At 39.0% G+C, this 14,286-nt stretch overlaps 1 protein-coding gene across 6 annotated transcripts in view; it reads left to right on the top strand.

Moving 5' to 3' along the window:
- The window catches only part of SLC18A2 (solute carrier family 18 member A2), a 50,274-nt gene extending 38,571 nt beyond the window's left edge, over positions 1 to 11,703 (top strand). For 4 of the 6 annotated variants that reach the window (XM_074959270.1, XM_074959269.1, XM_074959267.1 and 1 more), the window contains 6 exons: positions 2,083 to 2,161; positions 2,424 to 2,475; positions 2,961 to 3,024; positions 3,970 to 4,089; positions 4,714 to 4,847; positions 9,631 to 9,906. In XM_074959270.1, the coding sequence (XP_074815371.1) occupies positions 2,083 to 2,161; positions 2,424 to 2,475; positions 2,961 to 3,024; positions 3,970 to 4,089; positions 4,714 to 4,847; positions 9,631 to 9,738 (557 nt within the window). In that variant the 3' untranslated portion in view covers positions 9,739 to 9,906. Of the gene's footprint in view, positions 1 to 2,082; positions 2,162 to 2,423; positions 2,476 to 2,960; positions 3,025 to 3,969; positions 4,090 to 4,713; positions 4,848 to 9,630; positions 9,907 to 10,328 lie in introns of those variants that run through there. The other 2 variants (XM_074959272.1, XM_074959271.1) reach the window with 2 other exon arrangements.
- The last annotated feature ends 2,583 nt before the right edge of the window (positions 11,704 to 14,286 follow it).

Genomic DNA, 14,286 nt, shown 5'->3' with positions numbered 1-14,286 from the left:
GATCCAGGGAACAGGCTTCTGGGATGCTCTTCTGGGAGCAGGGCAGTTGCACACCACTCCTTGTTCAGGGTTAGAAGGAGAGCAACAGTCTAGCTCTTAAATATCAGACTCAAATATGAAAAACATTTTAAGAACATAGCTTTCTGGTTCATGTTCAGTGCTCCACGCACAGTATGGGCAAAATACAGCATATTCCTCATGTGTACTGCAGCCTCAGACTGGACTTTTTAAAACTCTTTTGAAAAAAAAAATGGGGATGGTACATTAACTTTACTGTATCCATATAGTTGCATATCAGCAGCTTACCTTAATCCAACATCAGGATGAATGCACTACCTCAGCTTCTGACCTGAGGCCTCAGTTGTTCTGGGATTGTTGATAACTTGCTGTTTTGGCTAGAGGACTAAAGCAAGAACCGTTCCAGGACAAACTAAGAGTCCTGTAACCCTCCTCCTCTCCTCCGCACAGCATTTTCCTCATCATCTCTCCAGGCAGCTCATGTCCTCCCTACTACAGTCTTTGGGATTCTGAATTGGGGACAATCACCTGTCCTAAGGCCAACTGTCCTGTTCCACTGGTTCCCAGAGCCAGTTCCTACAGCACCTTTTTCTCTGACTCTTCTCCTGCCTTCTTCCACAAACAACCTTCCCCAGTGTCCTTCACCAGGAAAACATCGATCCTTCAAGCATGGTACTATTTCTACCAGTTTTCCTCTCCTACTGAGGGCAGGCTTCCTCTTATCTTTCCCAGCAGGCCTGGTTCTCAGTCACCTGCTCTCTGTCATGTGATGCAGGGGAAGAGGGCTGGAATCACCAGGCACACTTGAACCTCTTAAAATCCCAGTTTACCCTCTAACACAGCGGTTCTCAAACTGTAGGTCAGGATCCCAAAGTGGGTTGTGACCCCATTTTAATGGGGTTGCCAGGGCTGGCTCAGACTTGTTGGAGCCTGGGGCCGGGGCCAAAGCCTGAGCCCCACCACCTGGGACTAAAGCCAAAGATCAATGGCTTCAGCCCTGGGTGGTGGGGCCTAGGTTACAGGCCCCTTGCCTGGGGCTGAAGCCCTTGGGCTTCAGCTTTGCCCCCCCCCCCCCCACCTGGGACAGTGGGGCTTGGGCTTTGGCCCTGCCACCTGGGCAGCTGGGCTCAGGCTTTGGTCCTCCCTGCTGGGGTCATGTAATAATTTTTGTTGTCAGAAGGGGATCGCGGTGCAATGAAGTTTGAGAAAGCCCTGGTCTAACAAATAGTGAGTGCAAATTCAAAATTCCACAGTCATAGTCTGTGGACTGCTCAAGCCTTTAGAAAAAGTCTTTGATAAAAAATAACATATCTTATAAAGTAAGTTTGAGGGGAGATAGGAGGCTAGTGTTATTGGTTGGGTGACCTTAACTGCAAATTGCCTTAGATGACTCAGATGATTTTGTTTTTAAGATTAACTTTAACTCTGAATATATTAGCTCTCTAAATGACTTTTTAAAAAAACCAGTAGTGTTCTTTTAAGATTTTTTTTACCTTTAAGTTACTGAGATGTACTCTTAACTTTAATTCCTGCCTAACAAAGGGCTAGGTTTTGGCAGGAGAGAGAGGCGCCTTGACTCTGCCCCTTCAATGTGCCTCTTCCTGCCCACCTGCAGAAGGGGGTGATGTAGCAGCTCTGTAAAGATGGCAGTTCCCTGCCTGGTGGAAGCAGCAGTAAGGCACATTGGTGTAAGGAAGTTGGAGGGAGGCACCCCCTTGCACCCTTTTACCCCTTGCTGTGGCACGCAGAATTGGCCATGATTTGGCCCAAAGCTTATTATATTTATTCTGAATATAATTTTGTTGTCTCTTTCTCACACACATACAGAGATTCTTATAGCTGATACTGAAATACTCTTTTTGAAGGCGTCACAATGGTACTGCGTTTGATGGATAATCTTGTTAGATTCCATGAAAGGGCTGGAACAAACCGGATATTTAATGCTTTGGTACAGGCACCAGGATTCCATTAGATTGTTTTAATCACAATTGCTGTGTCTGAACTTATTAGTTTTTCACTTCACTGAAATCATTGTTGATAAAATGTTTTTTTCATATTTTCCAGGCGTTGCTTTCCTTCCAGCTAGTATCTCTTATCTTATCGGAACTAATATTTTTGGGGTACTTGCACACAAAATGGGAAGGTATGCTTAATTAAAAAACCATAATCCTTCAGCATATTCATATAGCATTTCCAGTTTTTCCTCAGGCAATTACTTGATAATAGAAATCATTAGATTTTATTAGATATTATTAACCTGAAATTTCATTTAAATAAATCATGTTACGTATTTGGTTACATAACCCTGCACTACTGCTTTAGAAATAGCATTGAAAAATTCCAGACCATCTCTAACAAATCTGCATTTGTTTGATGTCTAAGAGAGAACATTTCTCCTTTGATAGGTGGCTTTGTGCTCTACTTGGGATGATAATCGTGGGAATAAGCATTTTATGTGTGAGTAAAAATTGACATGTCAGCAGAATGAACTACAAATTCCACTCAGCTCAAAAAATGTATATATTAACTTGAGTATGTATTTTGCTCGTGAGATTTTATTGAAGTTTCTGCTTGTGATGCATTTTTAAACATCAATTTGTTAATCAATCCTGAGTGCTTTCAACAAAAATTGCCTTCTAGAGAGTGCTTATCATGTTGCAGGAGGTGATCAAAGAGTTGAAGAATACGAACTATAATTTCTTACAGTTCTCTCCTAATCAACAGCTATTATAAGCTGTAATTAAATGCAATAAGTATTTATTATGACACAATCATGCAAAACAGTTACAATGTTTTCATCTATATTTCTGTACAAACTGCTCCATGCTTCCATACTAAACAATTAAATGAATTGTTTTGAGGATTTATTTGCGAAAAAGACAAATGATCCCATTAGCAAGATGTGATGGGTTATACTTAAATCTCTGAAATTTAATTTGCAGGTACCATTTGCCAAAAACATATATGGGCTCATAGCACCAAATTTTGGGGTTGGGTTTGCCATTGGTAAGTAAAATTACTTGTATATACATATTTTGCTGTTTATTTAGAAAAATAACATTACTACAGAATTACATAAAAGATTCTTTTTGTTGCCATTCTGAGTGGGCAAAGCCCAAGGTTACACTCTGAAACAAATTTGGCAGTAGACTAGCAGTAGTTTTAAGGCCTGAACTCAAGGGTGTTCAACCTAGACTTTCAGCAACTGGACTAGATTCTGACCTCTGTTACCTGGGAATAACTCCATTGACCTCAATGGATCTTTTAAGATGTCCCAGAATTCTAGCAATGCATTGTTAAAAAAACAAAACAAAACAAAACAAAAAACCCCAGCACTTTACTATTGCCTGACGTTTACATAGAAGCAAACACACTCGACTTACTGCTGACCCAGCGTAAATCCCCTACCATACACATGTGCCCTCTTGTCACAGTACACATGAATGTGTTTGCTTATAATGGGCCATGTAGTGAAACTTGAGTGGGATTTTTTAATGATTACAGGGTACAGAGGTTGACAGATGGTTTAGTAATTTGATATTTAGCAGGTATACTGAAGTGTCTGCAAACACAAAGAACTGTTAGTAAGTGTAGAAATTACAGTATGTTTATAAACCACAAATATCATGCAGCTTTTTGATCTGATAACTCATGTGGCTTTTGTATTCACAGTGAAAACAGCTCACAAATCATGCATGTGAAGTACAGCATAATAATAATGACAGACTTGAAACCAGTACAATCCTTTATGCTTATAGGCATAAGCAAAGATGTATAAGCCTGGACTGAATAGTTTGTTTTCTAAATGAATATGTTATTAAAAGCTTCTTTATATTAACAATTCTTTTAGTTTCATTTACATCTTTTTAGATCATATGAGGTTGATATATTAAGAGAGAAAAATGAAAGCTGTTTCATGAAATACAATTTTCCTCCTATCATCATAATCAGGAATGGTGGATTCCTCAATGATGCCAATTATGGGCTACCTTGTAGATCTGCGTCATGTTTCAGTCTATGGCAGTGTGTATGCCATAGCTGATGTTGCCTTCTGCATGGGGTTTGCATTAGGTAAGGGCTTAATTTTCTCCTGTTTGTAACGCATCTAATAGACGTGAAAAGAGAAACTAAAAAAAGGCTTGGGGCAAATACCCAGAGCACTATAGGCTCTATAAACTGCAAAGCTCGTGTGATTCTGCTGCATTAGGTTGGTAGGGGAACAGAATGCTGGCAACCTATATGGAGATTCCACACCTCCTATACGCCATGATGGGGAAGGGCAGGCGCTAGCCAAGAAAGTTAGGTCCCCAGTGTGGGGGCATTATAGTACCTGAAGCTAAAGCACTGGTTTCTCCTTTGCCTGGCTGGGGAAGGAAAGGATTCCATTGTCTTCCCCTCAGTGTACTGTGCCATGAAACCTTGTGTCTAGCCTATTTACTTAGGTGTGGTGCAAGAACAGTGTACAAGAGTTCTGATCCATGGCCATTGAAACCCGTATAGGATCTCCAATTACTTCAGTGGACATAGGATTGGTACCTAACAGCATTTTGTGCTTAAACATGAATTTTAAATGCATATTTACTTTTCTTAAATGGATTTTTAGACCATGAATTTTGTATTTAAAAAATATGTTTGCCCCCAGTCATTATCATAAATATTTTGCAGTATTTAGAAAGAGCTTTTTATTTCCAAAAGGTCCCTCTGCTGGTGGTGCCATTGCAAAGGCAATTGGATTTCCATGGCTCATGACAATTATAGCGATTGTGGATATTCTCTTTGCTCCTCTATGTTTTTTCCTTCGAAGTCCACCTGCCAAGGAGGAAAAAATGGTAAGCAGAAAATGTTGTTTTGCAGTAAAATGAACAATGCCTTATTTATACTTCTCTAGCACTAATTATCCAGAAAACCAAAGGACCCAGGGATTTTCTGCCATCTCTGCCCCTCCTCTTTAGAGTAGTAACTCCACTGTTTTACTGGAACTGTATTTCCTGAGCCCCTCTACAGTATTTTAGCACTCCCTCCTTTTGTTTTTGCAATAAAATGCTTTCTTTGACTCAGAGCAATAAGGGCCCCAAAGTTGTTCCTCAACAGTGTAATGGCTGGACTCAGTATAAAATGCTGCAGCGCCTCTGGTGTGGAAACCCCAAACTCAGATTTGCTCTATCTGCTTTCCTCCTAACTCCAGAAAAGTGTTTTGCTGAGGTTCATCAAGTCCTTATTTCTTTGTGTCATTTCTACTGTACTTTTCGGGTATGTCTACACTGTAGTGAAAAAGCCATGCCAGGTGACGCAGGCTCATGGTACTGTTTAATTATGATATTGACATTCAAGCTTGGGCTGAAGCCCAGGCTCTAGGACCACGCCAGGTGGGAGCGTCCCAGAGCTTGGGCTGTAGCTGGAGCCCAAATTTCTGCATCACAATTAAACAGCCCCTGACCTGAGCCCAAGTCAGCTGGCACAGGCCGGCTGAGTGTGTGTAATTGCAGTATAGACATGCCCTTAAAGGCCCTTTACAATGTATTTTGCTCCATCTCCATCTCCTCTTTATTCCTCCTTTTTGCAGCCCCTCTTACAAGTTAATTGCTCCACTTTTCCTGGCTGTAGCTGCGGCCTTCTCTTGAGTTTCCTTTTGCTTCTTTTTTCTCACATTATCTTATGCCTTAATCTTATCATGTACATTATCTTCAGCCTTGTTTTCTTCCAAGGCAGTTGTTGCTGGTTTCCCCCCTGCCTTCTTGTGCCGTGGCCTGCTTCTTGTTCGCCTCATTCTTTCACTGCTCTCCTATTCCTCTTGCCCTTCCACAGCTCTCCTCTGCTCCTTGAAATCTGCTGCTCCCTCTCCCTTCCCTCCATCACTCCCTCTTCTACTGCCCCTTCCCATTATCTCCTTTCTCCAGTCACCTACATTCCTTCTGCTTGGTCCAAGCCCAAAGATCCTCTTACCACTGGGGCTGATGTACTGCTCTGCTCTTATGCTTCTTCCAGCTGTCTGGCAAGAGGCTAGGAAGGTGCAGCTGCCTGGCTACCATAGGAGACATGATACATCCCCATCATTAGCCCGAACAATGTAGAATTACCAGTATTCTGGTTCCAAGACCCAGACAACCCTACAAACCCAGTATGATATTGGCTACATCATCTCTCCAAGCCCCATGGAACTGCAGGTCTAGCCCAGTACTTCCTCCTAGGGGCCCTGGGTCCTTCCCAACGTGGAAGAATGCTGGCTCTCACCCAAGATGTACTCCTTAAGTGCAGGTGCAGTCACTTTTGCACTTAGGATAGCAAAACGTAATTATGCATGGGCCCTTGTGTTCCATGTGCAGTGACATCTCTCTGAAAGGTAAGAAGAGAACCACCTGACGTGACTCTGTCACACGTAGTACAGGACATGCAGAACAGAAAATACTTGCAGAAAATCTGCCAACTGTGGATTCAGCTTACATACAGTTGTACGCAGATTCTGAAGGCAATTCTCCAGAAATTTCTGCAGACTACTCATCATGACCTTTTTAGACTGCAATGATCATTTTGTACAGTGATTAGAGATAGGGACAGGGGAGGAGAAATAACTAAGAACTACTGTTGTTTGCCAGAGATACAAACTGGCAAAGCTCTATAGCTTTGTTTCAGTCTTTGTTACATGAAGATGCTTGTTTCTTGGAAAATCTGTTTTGAAAGGCAGTAGAAGATTTGGTGAGAGGAAACATAAGAGGGACATTTCCTATCAAAAAGAGAGCCAGCCAAGAAGAGAAAATTCAGGCACTTCAACAGCAGGAGAGCCTAGTTGCAGCTATGAAAAAAAACCAAAATAAACACCTGGGGTTCCCAGAAAGTGGCCTGAGGAAGGAAGAATAAGCCAGAAGCCAGGGAAGTATGCAGTTTGGAGAAAAACATATACTTGGTGAAAGTGATTCAGCTCAGAAAACAGCCAAAGCTTAATTGCTGGAGCGTATCCATGAGGATTGTCGCCACTAGGGTAGTTATAGAACAATGGGGGGCAATTGCCCTTGTCGGTAGTTTTAGGTTCATGTATTTAAACTTACGGATGGTTTTGTTTTATAAAACATGGATTTTTCATCCCATAAAATTACATTCTTCATGCAAGCCAGGATAGGTGATACATTTTTTTAGTTCAGTTGCCACATTAAACTGATTAAACCACATTAAAGGAAAATGAAAACGGAATTCAAACATAACATGGACAAGCAGCACTTTCCTTCTCTCTGGTCCCTTTTCCCCTTTACTCTTCTCCACTGATCTATTTGGTAAAGCAGTAAGGAGCAGATTATAATGGATGAAAAATCCAAGACTGATGAAGATATATGGAATGACACCATTTTTTCCCATTCAAGTTCGGATATTTGAAGCACTCAAAATGAAATGGAAAATGTAGCTACTCCATCACCATTAGTAAAACTACCCATCATTCATTATAACTTGTGGCATTCCACTAGAATTCAATAGAAGGGGGGGTTGGCATTTAGTTCTGCTTTTGTGAACTCATCATGACCCCGAGTACACATGTAACTAGCAGACTGACCTGTGAATGGCCTATAACCAGCAACCAGGAAACCCAAGAAAAAACAGAACTATTTTTGGGAGCAAAGAAACATTCACTGTACCTTTTAAAATATATATATATACTGTGTAATTTCTAACTAAACTGAGGGACCTTTTAACATTGTATGTAGGCAAGAAATTCTTATAGCTATATTGCTCTAGTTTGATATACAAAGTCTTCCTAAAATGCAGTTTAAAAAAAAATCTCAGGGACAACAAGACAAACCAAAAAGATAAGCCTTGACACTAATTTGAATTTAACTCTCTTGCAATATATTTAGGAATCTTTTATATATAAGCAGTTAGACAACTGCACCTTTTTCTTCAGAAATTATATTACTCTCTTGTCAGTAAGTAGCTGCAGTGAAACCATAGGTCAAGTACAGCATCATTGATTGGACCATTTCATTTTCCTGTGGCAAGAACAGTAGACGAGTAGAAAACACTGTTCATGCATGAGTGCTCAAAGCCAGTTTCCATCTGCCTGTGCTACAGGTGAGCTTTAAAAAAAAAAAAAAAAAAAAAAGCGTCCCACTGTGAAGACAACCAGCTTACTGTTAGCTGTCTTGTTAAGGGCAAAAGGCCAATTTTGGGTTGGAGTAATCCTCACACAACTATTTATACTGATGTAAAAATAGAGGGTCCCTTACCCTCAAAGGCCTTAAAGTCTTGTGTGCAGATTGCTATTTTGCAATTCTATGGAGTGAAATCCTAACCCTATTGCAGTCGAGGGGAGTTTTGTCACTGACTTCAGTGAGGCCCAGATTACACCTATGATTTTAAGTTCTTCAATCAGACATTAATACAGCACTTCATGAGGGGCCCAACCTTGATTGGGGCCTATAAGTGCTACCATAATTCAAATTATAACTGCATAGTTCACTGTTCTCTAAGTAACTTGTTGCATGTTACTGATCTGGCACTGCTCTGCTTTCAGTTTTGATGAAGAGGACAGAAAGCCGATATCCTACCTTATTAACTTTGCATGATTAATAAAAATCATAATCTATCAATAGAATATCATGTCAGTGGTTTGTAGTGGGCTGGCCTTGCATTGCAATAACTGGATTTTTATAGGTTAGCATTAAATACAAATAAACAGGCCACCAAACTCTGTTCTCACAGACAAGGCCTGATATTACAGTTGCAACTCACAGCGGCCCAACTTCAGTCAATAAAATTTACACAGGGATATTCCAGGGATTAATTTGGGCTACCAGTTTCACTGGTAACTAAAGGTATGTCTACACTGCAATTAACCCCCACTGGCTGGCCTGTGGCAGCTGACTCAGGATCATGGGGCTGTAGAATTGAAGTGTAGACGTTTGAGCTTGAGCCCAGCCTCTGGGTTCCTCCCCTCTTGCAAGGTCACGGAGCTTGGGTTCCAGCCCGAGCCCCATGGGCCTGTGTCAGCTGACAGGTCAGCTGTGGTATTTAATTGCAGTGTAGACATACCTTAAGAGCAGAATTTGGTCCACTGTATAAGACTAGAATAGATGCTACAAGTTTGAATTAGTTTCTGAAACCAGAAAGGAAAATTTTCTCCATGTGTAGGGGGTAACTGGTAATATTATGAACAGTAGTCATGGTGTGGATTATTCACATTGATTTGATGCGTCAGAAGTGGTGGGGAAATCAAGTGACCCAGGATAGAACCATTCCTTAAAGCAATGGTATTCTGCCCTCTTGTGATTCAGATTATTAACAGATGATGATGCAAAATGTAGCTGTAAATTCACTATCTGTAACATACTGGAAAGATAACTCACATTTCAAGTTAGTGACATAGGGTGAAATCCTGGTCCCACTGAAGTCCTATATATAGAAGTTTTGCCATTGACTTCAATGGGGTCAGGCTTTCACCTATATTCTTTATGGGCTTGATCCTACTCTAGTTGAACTCAAAGGTTTTGCCACTGACTTTAATGAAAGAAGAATCAGTCCCTAAAACAGTGGCTGAAGTTGTGTGGCTTTTTGTGAAAAACAGGCAGCTGCAGACATCATTAAAATGTTTAGCAGATATGCTAATACCCCTGCTCTTTTTTCTTTTAGGCAATACTCATGGATCATAACTGTCCCCTTAAAACAAAAATGTATACTCAGAACAATGTCCAGTCATATCCAATAGGTGATGATGAAGAATCTGAAAGTGATGAATAATATTAAAAGCCATATTATTTTGGTGTACACAATGCAGTGTTTCCTGTGAAACATCTCATACAGAAATATGTTTTAGGTGTACTGTACTTTTAATGGTGAAATAGTAAAGAAACAAAAGGTATATTATTTATTTCCCATGGTTATAACGTAGATTGCCAACTGCCTTATAAAGAGAAAATAACTTTTATAGGGGTTTGTATAGTGTTGAAAATTTTATTTTATGTATTTAATTTTATTAAATATTATACAGTATATTTTTGATTAACTGTGTAGTTAAATGTGTATAAACATTTGAATCCAAACTATCATTTTCTAAATCTTATTCATGGACACTGACATAAGATTTCATAGTTTGGACTCATTAGTGGTAATGAGTTCTTGACAGTAAAATGCTTCTATTAATTATTCCTCTGATTAAAAAAAAGTGAAGTTCAAAGAACACCCAACCTATCCAACTCTCAGCTCTTTTAAATGTACTGTGCTCTTTGAAGCACATTCACAAGAGATAAAGTCTAGAATTAAGACAGCACTTTACCACCAGTTGTTCAGCTCAGGGTCATACAGTGCCATCAATTTTGGTTTCTTTGCAGAGCTTCCCTGATGATTCCAAAGGTGAGCTCTGCATAAAATTGATGGCATACTGAGACCTTACGGTAAGAAAATAAAACTTTATTTTTAAAAACAAAAATTGTTTTCAGACATATCAGTGTATTGCTAAAAAAGTTAAAATGTGTTTCTGAAGGATGGGTACTGCTCTAACTCCAGTGACTCTCGCTGGCTCATCCACTAAAGGGTATTGTCACTGGCTTTAGAAGAAACTGTATATTTGCTCTCACACAGGAGATACTATGGTTTCCATCTGATGTGTGAAGGAACGCTGGGCAAATTTCAAGGCAGGAACACACTTTGGATATATAGGGATGAATTGAGAGGCCGGTGTTTGTTGGCTATTAATCTAAAATAGCACTAGGTCAACTAAAGAAACAAAAGATAAGAGTCAAAATTTGTCCTCACATGTATGCTTCCCCTTTCCCCCCTTTGAGGATTACAGTTGTATCAGAATGAAATTGGGTTTTAAAACTACAGCTGAAGCTCCACTGAAATCAGTTCAGCTATGCCAATTTACACCAGCTGAGGATCTGGCCAAGGATATGTAAATGTACAACAAAACCAAAGTTAAAACATTGCCATTACTTTTTTGCCCTGTAATGTAGTCTTAGTTAACCATATATTCTAGGTGCTGGGAAGACTGGATAGAAGAGTATTTGATATCTCTTGCTAAAATTATTTATGTACAAGTGGGCTATTGTACCTTCAAGAGAGTAGGGGCAGCATGAAGCTTTGACATTTACAATTTTTATATTCAGAAGTTTTATTTTTGTCGTCTCAACTTTATTTCAGGTACTTCTTACACATTCGTTTCAGGATTTTTATGATTAGTTAAGATCATTGCAGTACCACAGTATTTACATTTAACATCTTACTTAAAGGACTCCACTTTGGTAGCTTTAACTAAAAACTATTTTACACTGATTTGCCTACACTTCTAGAAATTTTGTTTGTATGTTTCTTTTATTTGAAAATGAAGTCAAATGATAAATTTAGCCAAAATAATGGAAAAGTAACAGATAGCTCATTATCAATACCTCTAGTTATTTGATGAGACTAAATCTAATGCAATGAAAGTACTGCATTAGACACTCTAGTTATCTGCACTGAGAAAAATCAAACTGTTAAAGTAAACACAACAAAAAACTGAAGTGTTTTTATCTAGTATTGTGTACATGTAGTTTTTGTTTGTAAATGAAAATCTTTATGTGCCTTCTTTCATGTATCAGCAGATGTTTCATGTACTACAGCAGATACTCTATGTTTCCATATGGTTTTGTAAAGCATATATAGTATGGTCAGAAAGTATGGAAATGCTGTGAATCAAATCTCAAGTATTGCTTTGTTGATAATTATGCAGTAAGACTACATAAAATAAATAAAAAGTAATCTGAAATAAATTCATGATTTATTGCAACATAATACGGTAACTATCTCACCATTTTCTATGCTGTTATGGTTTGCACACACCAAGAAGTGGAAAGAAGGTAATCAGAATTGATCAACCTCCTAGGAAAGGTTTCAGAGGAGCAGCCATGTTAGTCTGTATCCGCAAAAAGAACAGGAGTACTTGTGGCACCTTAGAGACTAACAAATTTATTTGAGCATAAGTACTCCTTTTCTCCTAGGAAAGCAACATTTAACTCATACCTAGTCTATTTATGATTTCTAACAGGCAGGTTAAACGTTTCCACACCAGGAGACAAGAGGCCTGTGTATAACCTGCTAATGTAAAATGAGCTCCCAAGCAATCTGACAAATGACTTTTGATTCAAATTTTAATTTTTGTAAACTGTTCTAATAAATAATGCAGAAAGATGTAGAAGGGATTACAAGGCATACAGGAGCCTGTTCATTCCTGAATGGACATGTGTAAGTAAATAGTTATAAGACCACACCACAGCAGGAATCGACTTATTACAAAGTATGAAGGATCACAGCAGAGTCTGAAAACTGACTTATGCTAGTAACTACTTTTGCATGTGGCTGTCTTCTGTTATATTTTATTGATGCAATAGGTTTGACAGCATTTCTGTAGCTTCCAATTCTCTTACAATACAAGAAAATGATTCTTTTCATGCTCCACAAAGTATCTGGAAGACAAACATTTTTAATACAACAGAGACTGAGATTTGGCAAGTCTGTCAACAGTTCCTTCAGTCCACTGCATTGGTTGCAACATCAACGATATGTAAAACTGCCATGCAGCGCAATATCCTTTCTACAGTTTTCTTTAATAGAAGCAGTTTGTATTTTCAAGTTTAGCATTTTTTTAAAATAGCTTCAACTGTGAGATTTATCAATGAATCTAGTTGCATGACTAGGTAATGGTACATATGAAATTCATGTTTTGAGTGAGAGAGAAATGTGGTCTTCATAGTATGACTGCGTGTGTTTGGGATTTGGATTTTTCAGTGTGCAACAGGGCAGTAAAATAGATTATTAGAATTTGTCATGACCTTGAAATTTGTTTCCAAACAATTCTCTGCCTTAAAATGTTTACATCATACAAATTTGTAGATCAATTTAAAAAAAAAATCAAATGTCAGTAAGTCTTTTACTTTATGTTTTTGTGAACATCTCTGGTTGATATCAATTGTTCAGTGGAATTTATTGCCCTGAAGTTGGATCTATAATACTAACATTTAAATTTTAATTAGCATACCGTATATTCACCTGGATGAAGTGCAATCACCAATTGCATTAATCAGTGTATTTTTTATGTTCATATTTAGAAACATAAGTTGCTACATTTAGAAGGGCCTATCAAGAAAAAGGTAGAATGTCCTGTTCACTGGATTTATTTTTGCATTTTTCTTGATCAATTAAGAATTTGTTTTAAAATGAAAATTAAGGGAGACATTCACATTGCTACACAAATCCCAAGTAAATGAGCTTTGTGAGAGAGACCCTCGAGGAGAGATTCAGGGGGTCAGCTCAGTCCTCTTCAAGCGAGGGGCAGAGTGCAGAACAAGTGGACTGTGGCTCTATGTATCCCCTCACTGTGGGGTTTCTAGTCAGCGTATCCAAACATATCATAGCCCAGCTGGCTGTGCCCTATCACTCTGCCCCCAACCCACCCACATACCATGGAGACAATGGGCACAGTGGAGACCCCCTGTATGGCCTCTCTCCCTTCCTTCCCCCCCCCCCCGCCCATCCCTGATCCATGCAATAGAACCATGAAAATTCTGCTGTACTTTGGGTCTTCTGTGGCCATGGAGGAACAGGTGGATTTCATCTAAAATCAGTATTAACAACCCAATGGTACGGCATAGCTGTAATTATATTTACCTTTAACCACATGGGAAACTTTGAAAAACATTCTGTTTAGGAATAATTCTGCTGCTGTCATTTAGTGTATTTTTCTATCCCTATTTCCCCTAAAAAATATTTGCTGCTTAATAGCTTACGTGCTTTGCTACTCCTCCTCCTCCTGTAGTTACAAATGTCTATTTATGACAAAGTACACATTGCAGGAGAATACAGATAGGGAATTGGCAGGAGGAACAGATAAAGTGAGTTAGTAAACTGCAAGGATTCTATTTTTAAAAAAAATGTTACAGGGAATAAAAAAATAAAGCACAAGGAAGAAAAAATATAGGATAGATCAGAATTATTCTTAAACAGAGTGAGTCAGATTGTTCCCTGGCGTAACTCCGTTGACAGTCATTATGACCATCATTAGAAGTAGTAGTATTTGTACAGTGCCCAGACATCTTAACCAAGGATGTGAGTCCTGCTGTTCTAGGCACTCTGCAAACACTGACAGAGTTACACCATGTATTTATTTGGCCCAATGTTTTTGAAAAACTTCCATACTTTTTAAATTGTGCTGAGTGTAATAAAAATGCATATGCTAAATACAGAGAATGCATTAAAGGCTTACACAGCAATCAGTAATTTTACTTTTCTATAAACATATATTCTCTTCCCCCC

This window comes from Natator depressus, chromosome 7 (genome assembly GCF_965152275.1).
Source record: "Natator depressus isolate rNatDep1 chromosome 7, rNatDep2.hap1, whole genome shotgun sequence".
NCBI classification, from domain to species: Eukaryota; Metazoa; Chordata; order Testudines; family Cheloniidae; genus Natator; species Natator depressus.
Note: the sequence above shows the minus strand (reverse complement) of the source record. Positions and strands in the feature narration are given on the sequence as shown.